Source organism: Eumetopias jubatus, unplaced genomic scaffold (genome assembly GCF_037043125.1).
Source record: "Eumetopias jubatus isolate StellerSeaLion01/CBP00866 unplaced genomic scaffold, mEumJub1_p1.0 scaffold_14, whole genome shotgun sequence".
In the NCBI taxonomy this organism is placed as follows: Eukaryota; Metazoa; Chordata; class Mammalia; order Carnivora; family Otariidae; genus Eumetopias; species Eumetopias jubatus.
The window spans coordinates 39,237,939-39,263,904 of NW_028274820.1; the positions used below are offsets into that span (position 1 = coordinate 39,237,939).

Sequence of the window (25,966 nt, forward strand, 5' to 3'; positions counted from 1 at the left end):
TACATAAGCCTAGTCAAAATGACGCCCAAAATCTAAGGGGAAATACTAGAGCTGGGGTACATAACCCTCAAATGACCACATCTCCCTAGTACTGTGATATTTGCTATTATCTATATTAAAAACTCATATTTTAGAAATTTAAAAAATTTATGTGACTGGCATAATTGAGAAAGTCTGTGTAAGAAATGTTACAAAATATATAAATGGTTCAAATTAAAATAATAGGGTAAAAATGACCCAATCAGAAAAAAAAAAAATAATTGACACCTGTAACGAACAAAAACTCAATCCTTCTTTTCCACACAGGGTGAACCCGGTGCCCCTGGTGAAAATGGAACTCCAGGTCAAACAGTAAGTATCGATGACTTGACTGTAAATCTAAATGTGTACCCTCTGTGCAAGCTGGAACTTCTTTCATGTTTTTGCTAATTACCATTTCCCTCGGCATTGTACTCTTTGATATTTTTCTAATAACCTTCTGCATACTTAATTGAAATCCATTACCTTTTAGTTGGAATTAGAACAAGACCTATTTATTTCTCGTGGATTCTTGCGCATGTTGGAACTTGGACAAGGCAAATGATGTCTGTGACATTTTTAAAATTAGCATTCTGGATTTCACTGAAAATATTTCTGCTTCTAGGGAGCCCGTGGGCTTCCTGGTGAGAGAGGACGCGTCGGTGCCCCTGGTCCAGCTGTGAGTTGCTTCCGTTTTTGTCCCTTATCCTTTTAAGAAATTCTTCTAATAATGGCCACTTAACTTTCCTCTTGACTTTGTCTCCTTATTTTCGTCACAGGGTGCCCGTGGAAGTGATGGAAGTGTGGGTCCTGTGGGTCCTGCTGTAAGTTTTGGGACACCAAAGAATTTGGAAGGGGTTGAGAGTGTGGGGTGCGAACTGTCTTCTTTATTAGTTTATAGAAATAACACCATTTTAGACACCTTACCAAATGTTCTATGTGGTCTCTCGAAGGTTCTGTTTGTAAGTACTGCTATCCCTAGGGCTTTTCATTGCTACATAAACTCTACCTCACCTGGGATACCTTGAATGTATCCCCTTTGGTATTAATGGCAACAGACTAGCTGTCTGTTTTCTCGTTGCCAATATTATATAAGATCAAGCCACTTCAATCTTCTGGTCTTGTGGTGTTATTAATTTGCTGGGAGGAAGTCTCTTTACCACATTCTACTTTGATTTCAGGGTCCCATTGGGTCTGCTGGCCCTCCAGGCTTTCCAGGTGCTCCTGGCCCCAAGGTAAAAACACTGCCCACCACTGTCATTGCCTTGATCAACTTCTTATTGTGATGGGAAAGATAGGCCGTGGGTGTGCAGGTAGATGATGACACAACAGGGAACTTAACGAGTCCCCCTTTCAAAATGGATGTAGGATGACCCGTGTTCTCACTCCACGCTTGAAATAGTGTCTCTGCACTTGAGCCCAAGAACATAGATAGAGGAGCCAACAAGGAAATGTGTTCCATGGGACCCCTCTGGGATGTACGCCCAAACTAGCGAGGACCGACTAGCTGAGAACTAGAGTCTCTATCACGGAGAGACAGAAGTGGGTGAAGGTGGGAGCTGAGATGGAACTCAGATCCAGGTCGGTGGTACCAAACCAGAGGAGGGAAATGAGTGCAGTTCTGAAGAAAGATCACGGAACTTGCCGGCCTAAAAATGGAGATACGCTCTTTCGTTACTTGCAGACCAATGCCTCCGTGTCATTCCCTCCCTTAGGGTGAACTCGGACCTGTGGGCAACCCTGGTCCTGCCGGTCCCGCGGGCCCCCGCGGTGAAGTGGGTCTTCCGGGTGTCTCCGGCCCCGTTGGACCTCCTGTAAGTAGCCCCTGTCATTAACCCCACAGAGGGGGAGCAGGCAGAAAGAGCGAAGCTGGGCTCAAAGAAGAACGGAAACACTCCTCGTAGCTGATCGCCTTCTCCCTTCTTTCTCCTCCCACAGGGTAACCCTGGAGCCAACGGCCTGACTGGTGCTAAGGGTGCTGCTGTGAGTATCTGGCTTTCGGGGGCTGCTCCGCCTTCAGAGGCACTTGGATGAGCACCGCCTCGTCGGCCAGGCCCCTTGTGACCCGCCACGCCGCCTTCTCTTCACAGGGCCTGCCCGGTGTGGCTGGGGCTCCCGGCCTCCCTGGACCCCGCGGAATTCCTGGCCCTGTTGGCGCTGCTGGTGCTACTGGGGCCAGGGGACTCGTCGTAAGTGGTCGTGGCCGCGGCGCTCCTCCTCCTGAAAGGCCAGCTCGGCTGTCATTTTGTCACCGTCTAGACTTCCTCTTGTGGTCCTAGCAGTTTTATGCTTTCTTTCCTGAGCATTTGTAGTCTGTATTACTTGTGTGAGTGCGCGCGCGCGCATGTCCATTCTCTCTGCCTGCATGTCTCTCTCTCTCTCTCTCACACACACCTCCTGCTCTCCTAGAACACTCCCCAAAGGGCAGTGAGGTACACTTCTAGATCACTCAAGTCCCTTCAATGCAGCCAGCCCCCCGTCAGCTGTTTGAATATGACCCTTCTTACAGAACTTGAACTTCTCTTTATCTGGATCCATAAATATTCCAAGATGTTTGTCTGTGAGAGCGTTATGGCACACGTTTGTCCTTTGACCCCCGGTTTGTATCGAACCCTAGGGTGAGCCTGGTCCAGCTGGTTCCAAAGGAGAGGGCGGCAACAAGGGTGAGCCTGTAAGTAGTTCGGTGATCACAGTTTTATGGATTTATTCCTTATTTGATCCAAAAAGTCCTACTTTTACTTTTTAAAAAGAGGGATTACTTTTTCTCTGGCTGGATAGGACATAAGAATGATTTTTCCTGTTCACTCCTCTTTTGCTTTTCTCATGAAACAGGGCTCTGCTGGGCCCCAAGGTCCTCCCGGTCCCAGTGGCGAAGAAGGAAAGAGAGGCCCCAATGGTGAAGCCGGATCCACTGGCCCCTCTGGACCTCCTGGGCTGAGAGTAGGTTCCAGACGCTCTTGACGCCCTGACACACCAGAGGGGTCTGATGACACCCTTTCATTGGGAATTGGTCAGAATCACCGAGTGCGTTTTCTAGACAAAGGGAGCATCTGCTTTCCATCTGCTTTATTAAATCAGTGACTCTCAGTTTGGTCTGGAAACAACGCTGACCTACTTTTGTAGACCTGCCTCCCCCACACATTCCTTTGGGGTTTGGGTGAAGTTTTTTGGCTTGGTTTTTTGTTTGTATCTCTCCCTTCAGGGGATCAGGATTTCTGGCGTGCAGCCATGTTTCAATAAACACTGCCCTATTGGATTCAAGGGTTTTCCCCAATCTTTCCTGTTTCGTGTAATCTCTTACAGGGAGGTCCTGGTTCTCGTGGTCTTCCTGGAGCTGACGGCAGAGCTGGTGTCATGGTACGCTGTCCAGCACTCACCCCCCGGGCAGGGAATACGATGCTTCTTTTGGTGGGTCTGTCCACTTCAGCATCCTCCCCTCTCCCTTCTGTGGAATAGGGCCCTCCCGGCCCCCGTGGTGCGACTGGCCCTGCTGGTGTCCGAGGTCCCAACGGAGATTCTGGTCGCCCTGGAGAGCCTGGCCTCATGGGGCCCCGAGTAAGTTTCAGATTGAAGCGGAGCAAGTCACATCTGGCACTGTTTCCTTTTTGAAAGGGAGGATTGATATTTGAAGACAATAAAAAGGAAAAAAAAATCATCCGAAGTAAATCTGTTAGTAGATTTGCTGATGGTTGCCTTTTTAATTTAACTTTATCAAAGCCCAGAGATATTTTTTACAGATTTGGTTAGGTCATAAATTTCCTATTTATTATTTGATCCAATGGCTCTGAGGTTTTTGGAAGAATAGATTTATTTTAATATATCCAAATTAGGTTGGTTCTCCTATCAGCATGAATCTTTTATCTCAATTTGTGAGTTTTATATAAGGTGTCCATGAAACGTATTAGGACTATACATTATCAGTGTATTAGACTCATAAGTGAAATCATTTTTCCAGCAATCACAAAATGCTTTAATGTATTCAGCATCACACTAGCCATGGAGAAATGACCTTTAGATTCGTAGACACTCTACTCCATAGCAATAGAGTGATTTTTATTTTTTCTTTTTGCCTCCATTATCTCTTATGGATGAGTGTCATCTGTAATTGTACCATAAACAAGTAATAAAGACACCAAATATAGCAATAAAAAATCCACTTTGGAAATTGCTTACTAAAAGTATTTGTTTTTCTATTATGAGGTAAATAACCTGATACATTTTGCCCATATAGTATATTGCTTCACAGTTTTCTGCGATACCCGTAAATGAATCAGTTGCGCTAAACTCCCATGAAAGGAAAGGCATAGAAAATAGAAGAAAGATTTCAGAGCTCTTTTCATACCTCCCAGCTAGTGGCTAATACCCCGAATGATTTACCCTAGGCAACAAACAAGAAGTGGGGGGTGGGGGAGTGCTTTTGTGAGATTTTAATAAATTGGAGCCTCGAGTATGTGCGTTAAAGTGCCGACACGAAAGCATCCTCATTTACTTTATAGGGTTTTCCTGGTGCCCCTGGAAATGTTGGCCCAGCTGGTAAAGAAGGTCCCATGGTAAGACTTGCTCATTTTCCATTATATTTTCAAGGACACTTATTGCACCCTTATCAAGTCTATTCTGTGACTTATTTATACATGAACACACTGAAAATAAATATCAGCCACATACATCATCTGGGAACGCAAAGTAATAGATTGTAATTATGGAGTCCAGATGAACGCAGGACCGGAAGGAGGAAAGGAAAAAGGAAACCATGGCAGGGAAAATTGAAGCGGGTGACGAGGGATGGAAAGGGAGGGGAAGGAGGGAATTGGGTACATACGAGATTGACTTGGTTGCGTGTGTACTGACATCCTATTTAGAAAAGGAAAGTGGATTCATAATTTATTGACACTTTATACCAGGAAGCTCTATGCATTCAGAGAATGATTCTGTTTCATCCTGTGGCAGCATCACAGGCTTGCGGTCGGGAGACCCCGGTCGATGCTGAGTGAACTTTAAATAAACTCTGGTTTCAGGGCCTCCCTGGTATCGATGGCAGGCCTGGTCCAATTGGCCCAGCTGGAGCAAGAGGAGAGCCTGGCAACATCGGATTCCCTGGACCCAAGGGCCCCACCGTAAGAACACCACACCCTCTCCTCCCTCGGCCCTTCTGTGCCGCCTTTTACCCAAACTCGGTTTCTCTGCTGTCCTCGGTCCATTCTACCTCAAGGGTAGAACACAGGAACACTGCAAGCCCCTTAGCACATTAACAGTTAATCTCCAGTATACCACCGTACACCTGATGGAAATCCGTCTCCGGAGTCTGCGCCCCTGCAGACACAGGTGTGCCTTGTTGTACTTGGAGTTGCAAGATGATGGATCGTGCCTTAGCTAACAGAATTCAAAGATGAGGAACCTTAAAAAAGAAAGGAAAAGCAAAGCAAGCGAGAAATTAACAAGTCAGAATTGTCATGGTTAATTTGACATGAAGTGTTTACTTTTTTTTAATGTTTATCATAGGGTGATCCTGGCAAAGCTGGTGAGAAAGGGCATGCTGGTCTTGCTGGTGCTCGGGTAGGTGCTAACTTCGAGTATCTGCCCACGTAGTATTCACTTAGGAAACACACATCCTTTGAGGCCATCTGATATAATTCTGTCATTTTCTTTTTAAAATAGCATCCCCAAAGATCCTTTAACTGTCACAAAATGTCTTTTTTCTTTTTCAACCACACTTATAGGGCAGTGGATGGAGCTCTAACAAATCAGAATGTGTCTTAGGTCAAAATTAGTTATGGGTGCATTTGATTTTTATTTAATTTATTCTAGGACTAAAAAGCTATGCAGATGCTAGTGGCATTCTCTGGCCTTCATAAATTGCCCTCCATCCGTGGACTTTCCACAAGCCATACCAAAAGTTGGTATTTGGGCAGGGGACCCACAATGAGTCATGCTAAGATGATACGCGTTGAGAAAGTAATGCATGAGGCTTCGAGGCTTCTTAAACTGTCTGACTCACAGGTAACGCTGAGCCTTTCTGTGACCTATTGTAGGGTGCTCCAGGTCCTGATGGAAACAATGGTGCTCAGGGGCCTCCTGGACCACAGGTGAGTATTTCTCGCATTCTTGTCCTCTGCCGCCCTGAATGAATCTAGTCCTGCCAAATGACCATCTCTTTTTTCCAGTCCAGAAGTTATCCAGGTAGACAGCAATGGTGGTATCCATCTCTACTTAACGCTATCTTTACTATTACTTTCAGGGTGTCCAAGGTGGAAAAGGTGAACAAGGTCCCGCTGGTCCTCCAGGCTTCCAGGTAAGTCAACTGAGACGTACAGAATACTGCCTTTGGTCAGACTAGCCGACTGTGAATCCCCATAGCACTGCCTCCCCCCGTCCCCAGCACACAGAGCATGATTTCAGAACTGAAGTAAAGAAAGGCCCACTTTTTTCAAGGCAAACTTTTGTGTAACTCTTTAATAACACAGAGTAGTTCGTGATCATGTCGCTATCAGATGGTATCCAGAAAAAACTAGTTATTAGCAAATCCTCTGAATAGAGCCGTAAGATGGAAATTTGTGGGGTTTTTTTTTTTTTTCATCTAGGGTCTGCCGGGCCCCGCAGGTACAGCTGGTGAAGCTGGCAAACCAGGAGAAAGGGTGAGTAAAACAAGGGATAGTAGGCTTAGTGAAACTTGGGACTCCACCCCCCACCCAATAGCGAACACCTGACTGCAGTGCAATTATAATATGCAAAAAGAAACTTCGTATTTCATATGTTAATGATAGCGTTCTATTTAAGTTGGTACTTTGGAGAGAATAAACCCAGTTACTCTGTGCTCTCTCGTTGGAATAACAACTCCTCTGTTTTAAAGACTGAATGAAACACTGCATTATGAAAGGAAAATATATCAATGAACATTCCCTTTAATAGCCTTACTTTTTGTATGGTTCTTGGTGACGTTAACATGCAAATTATTTTCTTTCCCATGGTGAAAAAGTAAATGCACTGCTTTTCCATCAAACTAGACCCTGAAAAATTGCGTTTAATGTTTTTCTTGGCATTCAGACATGACACTGCTAGCCACAATCAGGGCAGGAGTTCTGAGTCATTTTCTCTGGTAATTGTGATGAATGTGCCTCAATTCAGTTACATTCTGTGGCCTGGTCTCCTTTGTCAACAGTGGGGCACATTAAGGAGACAGCTGGTCAGGAATAAAGGAGATACACTTGGGTATACAATTAACTAGGTAATGTGCAGAATATGATCATTTCTATTAAGAAAGCAGTCTGTTATGGAACTAAAAATAGGCAGTGTCTGATATTGTTCATCATTATTTATCATATTATCAAATGAGATAGTGTTTTGTCATTTTTTTTAAAGTAATAAACTAAGTAATGGAAACTCAAATTTTCTGATATCAGGTTCTAGCAGAGAAATAACTTTGATATCAGTGGAATTCTCACTTTTTCTATCTGTCCACATACAACTGAAAATTCTCTTGTTCCTAATAGCCCTGTACTTTTATGCTCTCAGGGAGCTAGAGCCTAGCTGGCTTTGTTTGGCTATTTCAAAACTTATCTAAATATCATAATCATAAGTGGATTTCGAGAACATGTATACATTTCATGATTTATTTCTGTATCACATTCTGCCTAGGGTCTCCCGGGTGAATTTGGTCTCCCTGGTCCCGCTGGTCCAAGAGTAAGTGTTATTTAATTTACTTTCATAAGCTTCGGGCAATGTGTCTTTAAAACAAGTAGTGCTTTCTCTTAAAAGCTATTGATGACCTTGCAACAAGCTCCTGACACTCTTCTGTAGTCAAACATAATCTGTAGAGAACATTTGATTTCTAATTGAAAGTAGACTTTTTTTAATTACTCGTATTTCTTAGCCAAAACCCACACGGTTATAAGAAACATAAATGACCGAATACATGTATTATATTCAGTAATTTATATTAGACAAGTATGTAATTATGAAAGTGGCTCAACCTGACAAGGAAAAGTAATATCTTACTGAGATTTAAAATCAGTTTTTGCAATGTGTGTTGATGTTCAGTCTGAAGCTGAAATCATGAATCTGCTCTTACAAAAAAAATAGATTTGTGGTCATTAGAATGACTGGAATGATGAGTTTGCCCCTCACGTATCCTGTTACATGGTTAGTTACCATATATCTAGGACGCCCAAACAAATTTAGTATCGTAGAACCAGAATTATAACAAGGGCCTTTGAAAGCAGTTACAATGTGGACTACATACATGTTAAATATTCTGGCCCATGGAATACCTTGTCATGGTGATACTGACGTGCAATTGGGAGAAATTTAGATAGGTAGATAGATTGCTATACACATGCAGACACACATACACATGTATATCCTATTAAGTATTATAACTGTTATATCACTCTTGCATAAGATTAGAAAAAGGGAGGGTAGCTGTGAGAATATCTAATCCTATCTACACCTAGCATTGCTATTCTCCTGAAACGACACAATCTTTCGTATGAATACCACGCATAACTGGCACTTATTTTTACCTATGGATCTATTACAAAAAGAGCCAGAAAAAAAAAAAAAAAGAATGAATTCCAAGGTTGAATATTCTAGAAGAAAAACATTCTAGAGTTGTAGCCACAGAACATTAAAGCTGAATGAGGCTCTAGAGATTATCTCATCCCATCCATTCATTTTGCTGGTAGAGAAATTAAGGAAAAATAGTTATAATTTGTCAATGGCAGAGACAGGATTCAAAAGCTTAAAAAGTATGAACTCTGATGTGTAAAATGGTATCTCTGAAAGCTATGTAGGGTGCAACATTTTAATTTCTCTCTCTTGGGGCGCCTGGGTGGCTCAGCCGGTTAAGCGACTGCCTTCGGCTCAGGTCATGATCCTGGAGTCCCGGGATCGAGTCCCGCGTCGGGCTCCCTGCTCGGCGGGGAGTCTGCTTCTCCCTCTGACCCTCTTCCCTCTCGTGCTCTCTCTCAAATAAATAAATAAAATCTTTTAAAAAAATAATTTCTCTCTTTTTTTTTTAAAGGGGGAGCGTGGGCCCCCTGGAGAAAGTGGTGCTGCTGGTCCTTCTGGTCCTATTGGGAGCCGAGGTCCTTCTGGACCCCCTGGGCCCGATGGAAACAAGGTAAAATTTTCTGTTCTCTCATGCTGCGTTGGCCCACTATAGGGTAACTAGGTCGTTTACAATAGGAAATGAATTGTTTTTCAGATTTTTTTATTTCCTACTCTGTGATGATTTCCATCACAGTAAATGACAATCTGATTCCAGTGGACTTGAATTATTCCAAAAGAAAGGAAGTCCCAGTGTTCTACAGACATAAATGAATTAGTATGGGTTTTAACTGTCGTGTCATCACACTGCTTATACTTTGGTTTTAATCTGGAAACATCACATACATTTAGACACTGTTTTTAAGAACAAAGTTTCACCTTCTCACCATCCTACTTCAGAGAGTAAAATTTCCAAAGGTAGTCCAAATTTTAATAGTAAGAGAGGTGAAAACTAACTGGACAATGCATTCATTCCCCAAAACATAAGCCTGACAATTTGAGTTTCAAAACAGAATCTGGTTTACATTTTAAAATAGGTGGAATGACACATTTCTGAAAAACAGATTACTTTGACCACAGGAAAGAGAAGGCATTTCCTATTACTCCTGATTTCTTACATTGCCCGGGGCGGGGGAGGGGTGCAAGGATTAGGGGCAAAAAGCTATTCTGGTAGGTGGAAGGGTATCAGAAAAACAATAAAAAGCGAAGACAGAGGAAACAAGAAAGAAAACATGGTCCAGAGGATGGTACTCTCAGAGTTTTCTCTTAGAAGTTAGTCAATAGGTCTGAAGTACGTGGAATTGTAGGGTTTTTATATGAAGTGGAAGCTTATAGTCCCCACTCTAAGGAGATTAAAATGTAAACATCTCCCCAGTTGATGAGGTTTCTCTCCACATTTCCTGTGTGGGCTAAGAGACTTATCCTTGAAAAAGGTTTGTGGGCAAACATTTTTCCCTCTGCGCCTGCTATTGTCCGGGGCCTCTTCTTTCCCGTGCCTGCCTGCCTGCCTGGGGAGGACCAGGAGCGGGTCATAGAAAACCCACCGCCACCCGCTCCCACTTCTCTTCCCTTCAGCCACCGTGTCGTTAATAACCTCTCCCTCAGTTACAGTCTCCCTGCTTTTCAGTAGCCCTCCTTTGTGTCTCTAAGCAGGCGAGAATGCGATCTATTAAATGTTTAAATTGGAATCCTTCAAGAGTTCGGGTTCTCGTTTTCTTCTTTTGCCACTGACATAATTGATTTCACGTGTGTTTGATTCCAGGGTGAACCTGGTGTGCTTGGTGCTCCGGGCACCGCGGGTCCATCTGGTCCCGGTGGCCTGCCAGGAGAGAGGGGTGCTGCCGGCATACCTGGAGGCAAGGGAGAAAAGGTATGCTCTCAGTGCTGGCCCTTAACACGTGTGGTTGAGGAGCTCTGGCGAAGCAGGCTGCGCAGGGCTGCCCGGGTTTTGGTCTGGTTTTTGGTGTTTTTTGTTTTTTTTTGTGGGGTTTTTTTGCAATTCTTGGTAGGTGGGCTGGTAGCATTTTGATATCGATCTCTACCCATTTCCCTCTGCCACCTAGCACCTACGCATTTCTAAACTCACTAATCTGGCCAAATTGCTGGCTACCATGGAATTTCACGCAAACAGATGGTGTTGAGTAATACATGAGGCTCATTTTAATGCCGCGAACAAGACTGCCTCATCCGGCCCTAATTAACGGGAAGGAGCTACGCTGAACAGCTGTCCAACGTGCCGCGGCATCAGTTCCGCCGTAAGAGAGATCGGGCGCCGGAGCCCATTGTGATGTTGCCTTGTCACTCCGTCCCCAGGAATTTGTACCTTGCTTGATTAGGCCGCAGGAGACGGGCTGGAATTAGAAAAGAGTATTTAACAATAATCTGGAGAGGGCCCTGAATTATTTTTTCCCATATATATATATATATATATATTTTTTTTTTTTTTTTCTCCTTCAACATCCTAGAGAAGAGTAGGGACTCAAGACATTGCCAAACGTTAAATGACTGAAGGTGTATAGGATTTTCTGTAAAAAACAATGCAGATACACTTTGATTAAAAAATTTGGCCAGAAAACCAAAAGTTGCTCTTGCTTTATACTTTCAGGGTGAAACTGGTCTCAGAGGGGAAGTTGGTAACCCAGGCAGAGATGGTGCCCGTGTGAGTAGCATTTTGTTTGTACTTAGATTGTTGTTACTGTTTTTACATTTCACTCGAGTTGAGTGGCTCTCCAAAACAGAACTGACAAAAGGAGGATCCAGGTTTAGTAAGAATCTTCCTTTCCTTCCTGGATCTATGAATAGTAGGATCATTTAACATGTTCCAAAAGAAAGATTCAAACAGAACTTAGCCCTTTAAAAATCATAACCTGAATAATTTTCTACCTTCCTTAGTGTTAACTATACCAAGTGCAAATTATAAACCAAAAGCTCTAGGTTTCATAGAACTTTTAAGTGATTGTTTATTAGAGGACTTTGGGAAAAAGAAAAAAAACCCAGTAACTCTCACATTTTAAGAAGCCAGAACCTCTAACAAAGGTCCCATTTATTCAAATGCATGTCCTAAGATTGACCACTCAAAGAGCAGCCCCAGTGATGAGCTGTTAATGCCACGGAGATGCCAAAGATCATCCCATGAAGGGATAATAACACTACCTCGAGCGCGGGCAACACGGCTCTTCCGGGCCGTCAGCCACCTTGGCTCTTCTCCTCCTCCCCTCCCTCAGAGCTGATAACTCGCTCTGGCACATTGAAAATCGTCCCTTCTCTGAATCCCACAGCCCTGGCGGTTTCAAACAAGGCTACTCATTTGCTGCTCTCCGGGGAGCTTGACAAGAGCAGAGAGTTCGGGATCTCCCCAGTTCCTAACCTGCCTTGACTTCCACATTTCCATCCCCTCCGATCACTGGGGTACTTTCCTCCCGAGAGCCGCTTCTGGTAGTTTTGATAATTAGAACTGAAGTGCATCAGAGGCTTTCTCGATGTCCACCCCGAGTGTGCAGTGACAGCGCTCGCTCACGGTCTAAGCACAGCGAGGGCGAATGGCAGGGACACTTTTGATGGCCTGGGGGTGTAATTAATAAGACTTGTTTCCTTTCGGTGCTAGGGTGCCCCTGGTGCTGTGGGTGCCCCTGGTCCTGCTGGAGCCACTGGTGACCGGGTAAGCATGCATTTTCACGGAGCCAACCGCAGCATCGAGCGTCTCCTGCCCGCCCTCGCCCCAGAGAGCCCCCGCAGTTCATTTTTATGACTTGGTAGAAAGCCTGCTTATTTAAAAACCTATCTGTTGTGATGGGGCCGCAGGAAACAAATGCTGTGTGTTTAAAGTTCTCTTTCCCTTCCTATAGATGTGCCAGCTAGCTGATCTATACTTTCATCCCTATCATTTGTTTTAAAGACTTTCCCTGTTGCCCATTAACAATATCCTAATGTACTGAGCCACCTCAAAGCCTTCAATTGTAAAAAATCAATAAAATACATAGTGTGCCCATTTCACATCGAGCAGTCCCCTTAAAATAGACCTTATTTATTGTACTGCACAGATTGCAGCAAATAGATCAGCTCTGTGTCCATCTAAAAATTAAAATCTCCTCCTCCTCGTATTGTGGGCACTGATTTATCGTGTTTTTGCAAGCGTATGACCAATACCACTTCAGCCCCCCAAATGAATACAACATTAAGCACAGCAAGAATGCATTTTATTTCACTCCCTGAGATGTGCGTTAGTTTTCTCTTCTGACACACGCTGCAAACTCTGACAAGAGCCCGCTGTCTACCACCGGTCCCTCCCCGCACCTCCTCTGCGAGCGTCGATGTGAAGCCCGATGACAAACTCCTCTCTGGTCCCATTATAGGGTGAAGCCGGTACTGCCGGTCCTGCCGGTCCTGCCGGTCCTCGAGGTAGCCCTGTAAGTGGAAACCTGGGGCATCTGGGGCACTCAGAACTTTCAGAACTTAACGAAGCTAAGATTGCTGTGACATTCTTAAACCCCCTCTCCCACCTACCTAGGGTGAACGTGGTGAGGTCGGTGCCGCTGGCCCCAATGGATTTGCTGGTCCTGCTGTGAGTATCTCATGCAGGTTAATCGGAAAACATCCCAAGCTGGCAAGTAGAGTGAGCTGGAACGCCTGACCCCAACTCTTCCTCTCTATCAGGGTGCTGCTGGTCAACCTGGTGCTAAAGGAGAGAGAGGAACCAAAGGGCCCAAGGGTGAAAATGGTCCCGTCGGTCCCACCGGCCCCGTCGGATCTGCTGGCCCATCTGTAAGTTGAATTCACTGGTGGTCAACACAGCCTGTGTCATTACCCATGAAATCCAACAATTCAACGTAGATCAATCAAGTGCCTGCTGTATACCGGGAACATGCGAGATAGAAGATGATTTAAAAAATAAGAAGTAACATTTGCATTCCATTTTATAATCTGTAAACATTTCATAAACGTCTCATCTCACTTCTTTGGTATAACCCCCTGAGGGTGGTCACACTGAAGGACATTTATTTTATGACGCAGATCATCATTTTTAATTTCTGGATTGGCTTCTCATAGACATGGGAATGATAACCTTCGAAGAAAAAAGCAACGTTTATAAAAATTGTCTTGTGATTGACCCCATGTTTTTTTTTTTTGTTTCCATTTTAGGGTCCAAATGGTCCCCCTGGTCCTGCTGGAAGTCGTGGTGATGGTGGCCCCCCTGTGAGTATTCACAATGGACTCTGATAACGTGACTTTCTTTAGAATCTACTAAAAACAACTTGAAAGTTTGGAGATTTTTGGTTAATTCTGAACTATAATAAGGGGACTCTTGAGATCCAAGTTCACTTCTTTCAGAGAAATTCTGATAGTGAAGTTACCGTTAGATCATGGGCTACTAACTTAAGCCCAACTGGAACTCAGTGCAGTGTATGTTGCTACCACCTCACCTGAGGTAATAACCAAAGTTAACCCCAGGCTGTTTAATTGTGAAATGGATAAAAAATCATTTCTCTGGTACCCCGCATCCTTTTACTGATGCCCCCCTTCTCCTGCCTGACCATGCCCTTTCTCTTGGTGCCTGGTGCTGTTACACTGACTCCTTCAGGACCTCCCTAGGAATGAACTGCAGTGACTCCTTCCTGCTCTCATTGGACAGTAATTAATACTCTTGGTCTTTTGTTGTACCTTCCTCTGGAAACAAAAGTACTTATCCAGTGTCCATGTCCTTCGCACCCCACCAGGTGGTTAAGATAGTTCTTGTTGTATACACATCAATGTGTAATAATGGCATGGTGTCTTGTCTTCTTGTTCTTACAACCATCAGGTTATATGTTAGCGTTTCAAAAGGGACCATCAAAGCCTTAATGCAAAATATGGGTGTTGCAACCGGGGCGTGCTGGTAGGAGAGAGGTGCAGAGATGGAGGGCCTTTGGGGTCCTTGTTAAATGATACCCTATATGGGGCTACCACTAGCTACTCCTTGGTCCATCCTTGGTCATGTGTATTGAGGACTGGCCAGAGGAGAAATTTCCATCTCACCCAAATCCCTAGAGTTGGCATTGATTGTGGAATTTTAATGTGCTTGGTTCTTAGGGTGCTACTGGTTTTCCTGGCGCTGCTGGACGGACTGGTCCTCCTGGGCCCTCTGTAAGTAAATCACTTCAAAGTATGTCATTTACTCTACCCAAAAGGCCTTGCCTCTAGTAGGAAACTGGTAAGAAACTGTCTGGAAACACGCTACTAATATTTTGCTATTACTTTCCTGGTCTGAAATCAGTTTTCCTGAACCATTAAGGCAAAATCATCACAAATTATATTTTATAAGATCAGCTTAAGAGGCTTTTATTCATGTGAACACAAGTCCCCTTTTAGGGGCATGGTCTCTTCGTTAAAAATAAAAAACAGAACAGCTTTAGTCACATATCAGATATTTCTATATCTAATTACCCTTTATGGCCAACATTCTGCCTCCGTTGTTCAGGTATAATTGTTCCTGAATTTAAAGGTGGTTTGGCCTCTAATTTAATTCTGATTCAGACTCTCCTGTCAGGACTCAAGAGAATTTAATTAATTACCAAGGATTAAGTCTTCCGGTTAAGGTTTCAGGGAAAAAAAAAAACAGCAAAGATGTTGATTTCTTGGAACCCTATTACAGGTTCATAACAGAAAAATCTTCATTCCCTGTAGGCATTTAATTAAACCTAGTGGAGCGCACATGTGATTCCTCAATGATGAACAAAATGCCAGTATTGGCTTTCTTCAAAAAGAAATGAGCAGGGTCTTCCCAAACCCCAAGTCCCATTCATTTACGACTGCCTCTTCTCACTCTCTGGAGTTCTGACCCCAAGACACCGGGGGCCTGGTAGCACAGCATTTTCTTCTCCTCACGGACACTGGGCCCAGCTTCAACCTCAGTCAGTCACTTTATTACAGGCTCCAGAGGAGGAGGACAGGGAGTTGCCTCTCTCCATTACAAGGAATGTGACAAAGCCAACAGGGCCCCCGAATGGCCAGGATAGCATTTTGTTGCTTCACACTGTTTGCATCTTCATCTCTAGAACCTCAGATGCTCTTTCCCGGGTCTGTGACGGGTTAAATGACTCTGTCATTGGCTCACAGGGTATCACCGGCCCCCCTGGTCCCCCTGGCGCTGCTGGTAAGGAAGGACTCCGTGGGCCTCGGGGTGACCAAGGTCCAGTTGGCCGAACAGGAGAAACCGGCGCACATGGTCCCCCCGGCTTTGCCGGCGAGAAGGGTCCCTCTGGAGAGCCCGGTACCGCTGTAAGTGATTTCAGGCTCCTCTCTCATAATACCTTGTATTGAATTAAAATAAAGCCTTTACACAGATCTTCAAGTGGCATCTATTTGTTGATGAGTACTGCGGGCTTTCACGTAGAGCTCCGTTGAGCCAGGAAATCTGTCCGGCACATACTGAGGTGTCGGGGCTTCTGCAGTTGCTTAGAAGGCACTAGACGGGGAGGACAATAAATGAAGGAACTCACTGTTTTATCAGAATGCCACCTCACGGGTCCTGGGATTAGAGCCAGAATCCCATTGCCATGGTCATCCTATTGTACACAAATCAATCTCAGTAAGCTGCCCATTTCTTAAACATGCATTGTCTGTCAATGTTACTCTGAAATGTGCCTTTCCTAGACCGGGTTCAGTTAGAGGCCAAGGTCAAAATTTGCTTCTTGGCATAGATTCTATAAAACTCTCTTGCATCACCCCAGATGTCTTCATTAATCTCAATCACATATTTTTGACTGCTGTTCCATTGGTCTCAAGGAGGAACCAGGTGCAAAGAAATATACTTGCCAAGCTGTCAACTCCTTGGCATCACTAGAGAAAAGATGTCCAAGGATATGTCCTCCTACTAGAAGGTCACCAGATTTTTTCTAAACTGAGCATAGAGGATTCTCACAATCCTCAAGCCAGCGTGTGTTATCACTTCACGGCTCACCAGTGATGTATTTTTCCTCTTGTTCAGGGCCCTCCTGGCACCGCAGGTCCTCAAGGTCTCCTTGGTGCTCCTGGCATTCTGGGTCTCCCAGGCTCTCGAGGTGAACGTGGTCTACCAGGTGTTTCTGGATCTGTGGTAAGTGTTTGACACCATTCTTCTTCTCATTAACATAATAAAAGATTTTAAAAGCTGCCACTTCAGATGTGACAGGTTGATCACTGAATAACTCCACTTAAGATTTTTTATTCATGGCATTTTCTTTATACAGATCACATGTCACTTATCTAAGAAGCTTTAATACCACCTTACTTAGACACACGCTATAAAGATACAGCTTAACATTATGCAGAATGATTTTTGTTCTTTTTACATGCTTAAGAACTATATAAGCTCTAATTGCATTTACTCCTCTGCAGCATGAGATGCTGGCAACATTTATCCTGTAGGCAGAATGAAACTCTGGAAGTTCGGAATCATTCCGTTAAATCTTATACATGACAGCACCTAAGAATCCTCTCATCTCCGTAAACTCTCTCAACTTTGTGAATTCATTTCATTTGGGACAGCAGATGCAGCTAGGCTCACCTAGTACAGAGCGATGTTCCCAAATGACAGAAAGCCAGCCATCCGCGTGCGTAGGATGAGGCCGAGGATAACACAAACGACGCTTATGGCCTTTCTGTGGCCCCTCCCCCCCCCCCTGCACTTTCTCTTTTCAAAATGGAATCTCCTAGCCAGGGTTGTGTTGGGAGGGTGAGACTTGCACTCGATCCAATGAGAGGAATGTTTCCTCTTCTCCGCGTCTAGGGTGAACCCGGACCTCTCGGCATCGCTGGCCCGTCTGGGGCTCGTGGGCCCCCCGGGGCTGTGGGCGCACCCGGAGTGAACGGCGCTCCTGGCGAAGCTGGTCGTGATGTGAGTCTGACGTGTGGTTTGTAGAAGCAAACTGTAGCCCATTGTGCGTGACTTCATGTCCCCAGCTGAGTTCCTCCTGTTCCAAGTCTCTGAACAAGATGGTCTGTTTCCCCATAGTATCTATGGGTCTTGACCACTCCTGCTATTGAAAATGTGAAAAATTACTTGGGCTAGGGGGTCGGGGGGTGGCTCTTTAAATGGTATACTTCAGATCTGGCCAAAATACTAAAGACACCTCTAAGAAAACTAGGCTGGCAAGTTCTAACTGGCCTGTGTGATGGTCTGACGGGGGGTTCACTGCGGAGCACTGGGAGGGATAAAGACAGAGAAGCTGAACTACAGGGGCTGGTGGGGTAGAGAGCCTCATGAAGCGCCTTAATTGGTGTGGTATCTTCACAGGGCAACCCTGGGAACGATGGCCCCCCAGGCCGCGATGGTCAACCCGGACACAAGGTCAGCACACCTCTTTGTCTTTCTCCAATTTAAAAGTGACTAAAACCCAGGCCAGTGGATGCTAAACTTCACTTTGCCTTTGGTAGGGAGAGCGTGGTTACCCTGGCAACATCGGTCCCGTTGGCGCTGTGGGCGCACCTGGTCCTCACGGCCCCGTGGGTCCCACTGGCAAACACGGAAACCGTGGTGAACCCGTGAGTTCGTAAATACCAGTCCCTTAGTGCTGTCCCCTTCCGAGGCTTCACTCTGACCTCCGCACACTCGGGAACTGGGGGGTTGGGGGGGTTGGGGGGAGGGGCTTGGGCTTGGCTGACGAGTTCGCTTTTGCTTCTCCAATTTGCAGGGTCCTGCTGGTTCTGTGGGTCCAGTCGGTGCTGCCGGCCCAAGAGGCCCTAGTGTACGTACCTGATGACGATTTCTTCACAAATGAACATTTAAGGAAACTCGGTCCAGACTGTCCATGAAGAAAATAAATATATAAGCTAGACCTCATATTTTTTAAAAAATTCAGTCCATGCTGAGAATTGCTACATATAGCTTCTAAGGCTCTTCCATTTCAAATCTCTTCTGGCTGTTTGTATTAAATAATCACCAAAATCTAGCCACTTAACGGAGGGCTCAATGAAAGCAGATTAGGGGAGTAGATGGGTGTAACACCCACGTGGCGTTTAAACCTACGCATGGCTTGAGTTAGCTCTGTAAACAGATAAAGCAATACTGGTGGGGAAGTGAGAGTCGTTTTCAAAGGAAGGTAAAATGCCCTGTCTGTCCTCCTCTTTCTTTACAGGGCCCACAAGGTGTTCGAGGTGATAAGGGAGAGCCTGGTGACAAGGGGCCCAGAGGTCTTCCTGGCTTAAAGGGCCATAATGGACTGCAAGGTCTTCCTGGTCTCGCTGTAAGTAAAGTGTGGACATTCTGCATGTGTACAGATCTTAAATGGCCTTCCTCAAATTTTCACTGCTCTTGTTCTAAAATGAACTACATCGTATTCATTTCCCATTCTCTGGCTGACTGTATCTCACAGAGATAATGCTATTTCATCCCAACACAAAAAGGTGAGGGTTAAGGGAGATCGAAATATACATATATTAAAATCTCCTGGCAACAATGTCCTTCAACCCCACTTAAAATAAATATAATTAGAGGAATGACTAATATTGCACTGCTGAAATAGCCTGTAGAAAAAAAAATGTAATTGAATATAATAGACATAATGGGAGAAAAGAGCCCCCTTTTACATTTTCAATTTTCTCAATCCAGAGTCCATTGAAACTAAAGTTTTCCATTCAATTAAAAAAAAAAAATCTGTTTGTCGACATGTGTTCTGAAAGTGTGATTTTCCTGTCCTCTCTTTCAAGGGTCAACATGGCGATCAAGGTGCACCTGGTTCTGTGGGGCCTGCCGGTCCTAGGGTAGGTCAACCTAAGAGACCTTGGTCTCTGAGATGAGAGCTTATGGCAGGGAGGGAGCCCCAGGCCCCTCCTTCCTTGTGGGGTTTTTACTGACTCCCTCAGACTTGGTGTCCTTCTTCCCCAGGGCCCTGCTGGTCCTTCCGGCCCTGCTGGCAAGGACGGTCGCACCGGACATCCCGGTACAGTTGGCCCTGCTGGCGTCCGTGGCTCTCAGGGGAGCCAAGGTCCTGCTGTAAGTACCGTTCTGGGAAATAACGTTCTCCTCAGACAAACCCAAGATGGCTGAGACAGCACACTCAAGGAGTCCCCCACTTCCATGTGTCAGCTCTAAGCCGTGTAGCCATGGTATGGAAGGAGCTGTTTCAGCCCATCCCCTCCAGCATGCCTGGGATCGAGTTAGTCTCTTCTACTTACTAGAACGTGCGTGTGTGTAACACTCAACTGACAGTCTGCTGTCATTGACATCTGTCCCCGTGACCAAGTATGAAACCTCCTCTTTCTCGCTTTCACCTTTGCAGGGCCCTCCCGGCCCCCCTGGTCCTCCTGGCCCTCCTGGCCCGAGTGGTGGCGGCTATGACTTTGGTTATGAAGGGGACTTCTACAGGGCTGACCAGCCTCGCTCACCACCTTCTCTCAGACCCAAGGATTATGAAGTTGATGCTACTCTGAAATCCCTCAACAACCAGATCGAGACCCTTCTTACTCCTGAAGGCTCTAGGAAGAACCCAGCTCGCACATGCCGTGACTTGAGACTCAGCCACCCAGAGTGGAGCAGCGGTAAGTCAGGATGTCCAAGCCGGACCGGCCCTTCTTACGAGCTGGGCTTTGACAAGTCCATTCCCACTGACATTTAGAACGAAAAAGTCTGGGGTAAATATTGCATTACGTGGAATCATACCTAACTAAAAAAGCATTTTCTTCTCCCAGCCAGCACCCAGTCCCAGGCTTCTCTTAATATGAGTTTTTGCCTTTTTTGTGGTAACATACTCTGATTTGATTTTTTTCATGGAGGACAAGAGAGGAGGAACTGTCTAATCTTAAAAATATCCATCCTCTCCCTATTAGATGTGGGGATCAAAAATCTTTGTCTAGTAATTATTAGAACCTCTGCTGCACTCAAGGAGAGGTTTTATGAGCTGGGTCTTGTTTCTTTTTTTAAAGGTTACTACTGGATTGACCCTAACCAAGGATGCACTATGGATGCTATCAAAGTATACTGTGATTTCTCTACTGGCGAAACCTGCATCCGGGCTCAACCTGAAAACATCCCAGCCAAGAACTGGTACAGAAATTCCAAGGTCAAGAAGCACATCTGGTTAGGAGAAACTATCAATGGTGGTACCCAGGTGAGGAATCCTACAAACAGCCCTTCTCCTACTAAAGAATGTTAAGATTGTTTGCTTTTTAATGATCTGCATTTTAATCCTTTACCAAAGTGGGATTATTAAAAAGAACCTCTTTTCTCGGGTTTCAGTTCTGTCCTGGACTGCACATTAAAGCTGGAGTGATTGGACATATCCATACCATCTAAAGTTATTATTCAAATTTGACTTAACTGATAATCACTGGAGAAACTCATGCCCTTTAGCATGAGGATGTGCTGGCCAGCACCTAGCCCTGTGCCCATGCATATGTATTCTCAGGACATGTGCTTTTCTGAATTTTTAATCAAATCTCTTCACCAACTCTATTGAATGCCTACTGGTGGGAATCACAGAAAAAGAAAGAGATCTGACCCTGTCTCCTTGCTCTCTTATTCTCAAGAAGAAACATACACGTAAAGGCTTATCTAAAACAGGTACCTTTTTGAGATGAGATGATCTTGCCTCAGCCTGGTAGTTCCTAGGTGCCTTCTAGGTAACTAATATTGCACAGACAAGTGAATTGAGTTTCCTGTAAAAGTACCTTTTTCCCCAGGGTTCAGATCTGAGTCCATCATTCCTCCCTAAGTCAGCCTTTCCCCCACCCCTCTCTTTTTTGACTTACTTAGTATTTGAGTCCCTCTCCACTTAACTAGCATTTCTATCTTCTTCTCTATAGTTTGAATATAATGCTGAAGGAGTAACCACCAAGGAAATGGCCACTCAACTCGCCTTCATGCGCCTGCTGGCCAACCATGCCTCTCAAAACATCACCTACCACTGCAAGAACAGCATTGCCTACCTGGATGAGGAGACTGGCAACCTAAAGAAGGCTGTCATTCTGCAAGGCTCCAATGATGTTGAACTGGTTGCCGAGGGCAACAGCAGGTTCACCTACACTGTTCTTGTAGATGGCTGCTCTGTAAGTAATAGGGAAATTTGGGGAAAGTAGGGTTGGAGTTCCAGCTTAGACCCATTGAATGAACAGGCGAAGGAGAGACCTACCTTGATTTAAATTCAGATGGCAAATCTTGAGGATTCTTATCAGATCTTGCCTTCAGAAATTCTCTGAAGTGCTGAAATACATACCATGTCCGTGCATTAGCTGTTTTTCTTTAAACATGAGTTTGTTAAATGATGATGTCTGCCCATAACTTAAAAGTACTTGAGATTAAAAGGTCCCAAGGTATAATTTATAGCTATATGTACCTTATTTGACTTATGAGTATGGTCTGCCTGTAATTTTTCTCTACAATATGCTATACATTTGAAGAAAAATTAAAATTTACAGCATACCCAGCCAGCTCTCCCTACCGACACACACCTATCCCAAAAATGATATTGTAGCAATAAACCACTTGGAATAGGCATTGAAATTTTCTTTTAAAAAATTAGACTGGTAGGAAATCTCTCTCCCTAAAAATACCCCTAATGCTTCTGTTTCAAAGATAAACATGTTGATCTGAGACACACCTCAGAATGAACAGGCCCAAAAGTGGTTCTTAACTGTCTAAGGTTCTGCTGATGATGTTAGATTTAGAAGTAGTGCTGCTTTACGTATATATATATATTTTTCTTTTTTAAACAGAAAAAGACGAATGAATGGAGAAAGACAATCATTGAATACAAAACAAATAAGCCATCCCGCCTGCCTATCCTTGATATTGCACCTTTGGACATCGGTGATACTGACCAAGAATTCAGGGTGGACGTTGGCCCCGTCTGTTTCAAATAAATGAACTCAACCTAAATTAAAAAAAGAAAAGAAATCTGAAAAAACTTTCTCTCTTTGCCATTTCTTTTTCTTCTTTTTTAACTGAAAGCTGAGTCCTTCCATTTCCTCTGCACATCTACTTGCTTAAATTGTGGGCAAAAGAGAAGGAGAAGGATTGATCAGAGCATAGTGCAATATGATTTCATTCATTCCCTCTCCCCCCACCCCCCAAAAAAATTTTTGGATTTTTTTTTCAACACTCCTACACCTGTTGTGGAAAATGTCAACCTTTGTAAGAAAACCAAAATAAAAATTGAAAAATAAAAACCATGAACATTTGCACCACTTGTGGCTTTTGAATATCTTCTGCAGAGGGAAGTTTAAAACCCAAACTTCCAAAGGTTTAAAACTACCTCAAAACACTTTCCTGTGAGTGTGATCCACATCATTAGGTGCTGACCTAGACAGAGATGAGCTGAGGTACTTGTTTTGTTTTGTTCAGAATACAAAGGTGCTAATAGTATTTCAGATACTTGAAGACCCTTGATGGTGCTAGAAGAATTTGAGAAGAAATAATCCTCTGTAATGAGTTGTATTGTGTATTCTTTTTTCATTTGATTTAGCATAAGCATTTTACATCTTATTCCCAAATAAAAGTATGCAGATCACTTGCCCAACCTTGTCCTCTTCTTTAAATTCAGCATTTCTTTGCCAGTCTCATTTTCATCCTCTCCCGTGGTACCAAAAAGAAGCCTTGTTTCTCGGACAAGCAGAAAAATTGTACCTATTTTGTATATGTGAGATGTTTAAATAAATTGTGAAAAAAAATGAAATAAAGCATGTTTGGTTTTCCAAAAGAAAATATTGAGTAGAATTCCTTGCTTCGATGCTCTTCGCAATATAAATATGGATTATAGCATCTCTACCAGCCATTAGACTGAGCGTTTCTCATTAGAAACTATGCAAAAAAAGGCAATTTGGTCTAGTAGAAAGAGCAGAGAACAAGGACCCAGGAGATCTGAGCTCCAATTCTGACTGCTCCTTGTGGCTGAGTGACCTTGAGCACTTCACCTTTCTGTGTTTAATTTCCCTATCTATACTATGGTTGGGGGGGGGAGATTCCTCTAAACTATAAAACATTTGCCCTACTCAAAATACATAAGATTTAAACAAATGGTATTGTAGACCTAAGTTTAAGCGGAGATCCACAGAACCTTCTGGTTTATTATCTATTAAGCACTTTGAAACAGTGGCTGAAAGTTGGTCTGTGTACAATTAATACTATTAACTAAAACAGTTTCAAATATTCAGTAAAAATGCCATACACTTAAATCTGATGCAACTGAGTACAATGACTGTTAGGAGGTAATGTGTGTGCTGTCAATCAGCACAGACAGTTGTGGATAATAGTACCATGAACACCTACCTGCCAAATCAAGTTCATTTTCCTCCCCTGCACCTTTCAATGACATCTTTAATACACTTAAACATAGTAATGTGTCAAGTAAAATGTTAAGATTCATTTAGAGCTTATTTCCTGTTGCAGAACATAATTGTGATTGTAATATTTGCCTCCCGAAATAAGTCATCTCAAGATTCAATTAGTTTTAAAAGCAAAAAACTGAACATGATGAAAATCTAACATCAGCTCTAAAAAGTCAGCAAGGTCTATTAACCAAACGGTAACTTCAAATTATGGTCCATCTACCACCTGCATCAGAACACAGGGATGCTTTTTAAAATGCAGATTCCCAGTCCTCAACCACCAAATTAAGATTTAGTAAGGAATCAGTATTATTAAGCACCTTGCAAAATTGTGTTGTGCATCCACTTGGAAACCACTGGATACGGTAATTTCCACAGCCCTTCGAAGTTCTAACATTTTGTATCTGGCAAGAATGAAGCAATATACCTACCAAATGACACAAAGAAAATGAAACCCCTGTAATCAGAATACAAGCGCTCCCAACAAATTAACTGAAATGGCCAGCACAAACTTACATGATAACCAGTTAGAAATTGCTGGGTTTCTTCAATATGTTATGCCCTCAGGTCCACAGTCCAAGAAAGTTGTCTTAAGGCAAAAATGAAGAAGGAAGAAGTCATTTCCTGAGTACCAGCTGAGAGCCAAATACTATGCTAGATGTTAATAATGCTCTTTGTCAAACTGAATCCAAATAGGCAGATTTCTTAAGCCAATAGGCATTAATAATCATTTTTTTTATATATCACATCCATTTTATTTTTACAAAAACATGTGATCACAGAAATTATGTCAGTTCATATATTTCTGCAATAGCAAGTTGAGTACCTGCATAATATTATTTTAATGTACAAACCATAATTTATGAGACTGGTCATTTTGACGTACATTTTTTTTCTCACTTTAGTGCTATTATTTTTTTTCTTTAAATTTTTTTTATTGTTATGTTGATCATCATTTAATCAGGAGTGTGGGATTACAGGAAAATAGTTCAAAAAACAATGGTATATCTGATAAATAACAATGAGGAAATAAATGATGGTATATCCAATCAATACTAATGAGGAATGAATAATGGTATACCTAATAGACAACAATAGGAAGAGTGAAAAATATATTTTGATATCCCAATAACATTTATGAGGATGATTAAACAAAAAAAAAAGCTTAGAATGGAATGTTATAATCTTTAAAATATCACATTCAAGTACACTGTCATTAGAAATCTATCAAACATATAGATCAAAATGCTAAGATTAGGTGCATTCATGGAGTAATGATAGGAGTGAATTTTATGTCTAAATTTTCCAAATTTGCTGTAATGTAGTTATATCACCTCTATCATTTACAACAAATTTACCCTTAAAATATTATGAAAAGAAACAAGCAGCAAGCAAGTGAAAACAATTCTGGGTGAGGAGTGGCCATCTCCAGGGCAAGAGTGGTCCACCTCCCACCCACTTCTCTTCTGAAAGAGAAGGAAAAGCCCAGCCTCGGAGTCATCGCTTACTGTGACCCGGCCACACTGGGGGGCCCCGGGGAGGGGTGCACAAAGCCATACATACCAGGCGGCAGCAGCCTCAGGGGGCTCCGCAATTCGGCTGCAGAGAGAGAATAAAATAATGTGTGAACACAATATTAAACAAAGTGTCCTCTGAGGATAGTGGAGGACACTATTAATTAATGAGAGGGAATCACAGAAAATTAATCTTAGCTTCACACAGCAACAGTGACATTTGGGTTTAGTTGGCCAGCTTTTGCCAGAGATCTCATTTCACTTTCAAAGCCTCTATCTGGCCAGAGGTTTCTTCTCTGGAAGCCACATACTAGAACTGTCTGGTACTTACCAAGCCAGGAGGTCCCCTGTGAGTGTTCCCGGGGCCTGGGCCGAGTACTGGAGGCTTGACCCTTGCATGACCAGCCCCCCGCCCCCCCACCCTTTAGAGGCTAATCACTGGGCCCAAGGGACCCTCCTCACAACATTTCCTGACCCTTGGTCCTATGAAGGTCAGCCACCTCTAACTCGTGCCAGTCTGAGAGGGAAGAAGATTGCATATGAGAAAAGGAAGGAGCAGGTAGCCAAGATTGGGGGACGAGACATTAATCAAGTCTGGTAAAAAGGGTCATTTAAAA

The 25,966-nt window shown here is 43.6% G+C and overlaps 1 protein-coding gene and 1 long non-coding RNA gene across 3 annotated transcripts in view; one reads left to right on the top strand and one right to left on the bottom strand.

Annotated features, from left to right (window-relative positions):
- Positions 1–22,531, top strand: part of COL1A2 (collagen type I alpha 2 chain) — a 35,165-nt gene extending 12,634 nt beyond the window's left edge. For both annotated transcript variants that reach the window (XM_088018718.1, XM_028118842.2), the window contains 40 exons: positions 307–351; positions 644–697; positions 798–842; positions 1,200–1,253; positions 1,734–1,832; positions 1,957–2,001; positions 2,109–2,207; positions 2,636–2,689; positions 2,851–2,958; positions 3,322–3,375; positions 3,475–3,573; positions 4,515–4,568; positions 5,034–5,132; positions 5,518–5,571; positions 6,048–6,101; positions 6,254–6,307; positions 6,597–6,650; positions 7,651–7,695; positions 9,035–9,133; positions 10,322–10,429; positions 11,165–11,218; positions 12,164–12,217; positions 12,912–12,965; positions 13,067–13,120; positions 13,213–13,320; positions 13,699–13,752; positions 14,626–14,679; positions 15,652–15,813; positions 16,523–16,630; positions 17,303–17,410; positions 17,810–17,863; positions 17,950–18,057; positions 18,207–18,260; positions 18,651–18,758; positions 19,222–19,275; positions 19,400–19,507; positions 19,794–20,052; positions 20,437–20,621; positions 21,316–21,558; positions 22,225–22,531. In XM_088018718.1, the coding sequence (XP_087874844.1) occupies positions 307–351; positions 644–697; positions 798–842; positions 1,200–1,253; positions 1,734–1,832; positions 1,957–2,001; positions 2,109–2,207; positions 2,636–2,689; positions 2,851–2,958; positions 3,322–3,375; positions 3,475–3,573; positions 4,515–4,568; positions 5,034–5,132; positions 5,518–5,571; positions 6,048–6,101; positions 6,254–6,307; positions 6,597–6,650; positions 7,651–7,695; positions 9,035–9,133; positions 10,322–10,429; positions 11,165–11,218; positions 12,164–12,217; positions 12,912–12,965; positions 13,067–13,120; positions 13,213–13,320; positions 13,699–13,752; positions 14,626–14,679; positions 15,652–15,813; positions 16,523–16,630; positions 17,303–17,410; positions 17,810–17,863; positions 17,950–18,057; positions 18,207–18,260; positions 18,651–18,758; positions 19,222–19,275; positions 19,400–19,507; positions 19,794–20,052; positions 20,437–20,621; positions 21,316–21,558; positions 22,225–22,371 (3,507 nt within the window). In that variant the 3' untranslated portion in view covers positions 22,372–22,531. The remainder of the gene's footprint in view (positions 1–306; positions 352–643; positions 698–797; positions 843–1,199; positions 1,254–1,733; positions 1,833–1,956; positions 2,002–2,108; positions 2,208–2,635; positions 2,690–2,850; positions 2,959–3,321; positions 3,376–3,474; positions 3,574–4,514; positions 4,569–5,033; positions 5,133–5,517; positions 5,572–6,047; positions 6,102–6,253; positions 6,308–6,596; positions 6,651–7,650; positions 7,696–9,034; positions 9,134–10,321; positions 10,430–11,164; positions 11,219–12,163; positions 12,218–12,911; positions 12,966–13,066; positions 13,121–13,212; positions 13,321–13,698; positions 13,753–14,625; positions 14,680–15,651; positions 15,814–16,522; positions 16,631–17,302; positions 17,411–17,809; positions 17,864–17,949; positions 18,058–18,206; positions 18,261–18,650; positions 18,759–19,221; positions 19,276–19,399; positions 19,508–19,793; positions 20,053–20,436; positions 20,622–21,315; positions 21,559–22,224) is intronic.
- LOC114220791 (uncharacterized) lies at positions 21,638–25,437 on the bottom strand. The gene is made up of 4 exons (XR_003611618.1): positions 25,399–25,437; positions 24,352–24,424; positions 22,330–22,382; positions 21,638–21,712 (listed from the first exon to the last, which is right to left on the bottom strand). It is a non-coding gene; the product is annotated as an uncharacterized LOC114220791 (long non-coding RNA).
- Positions 25,438–25,966: the final 529 nt, after the last annotated feature.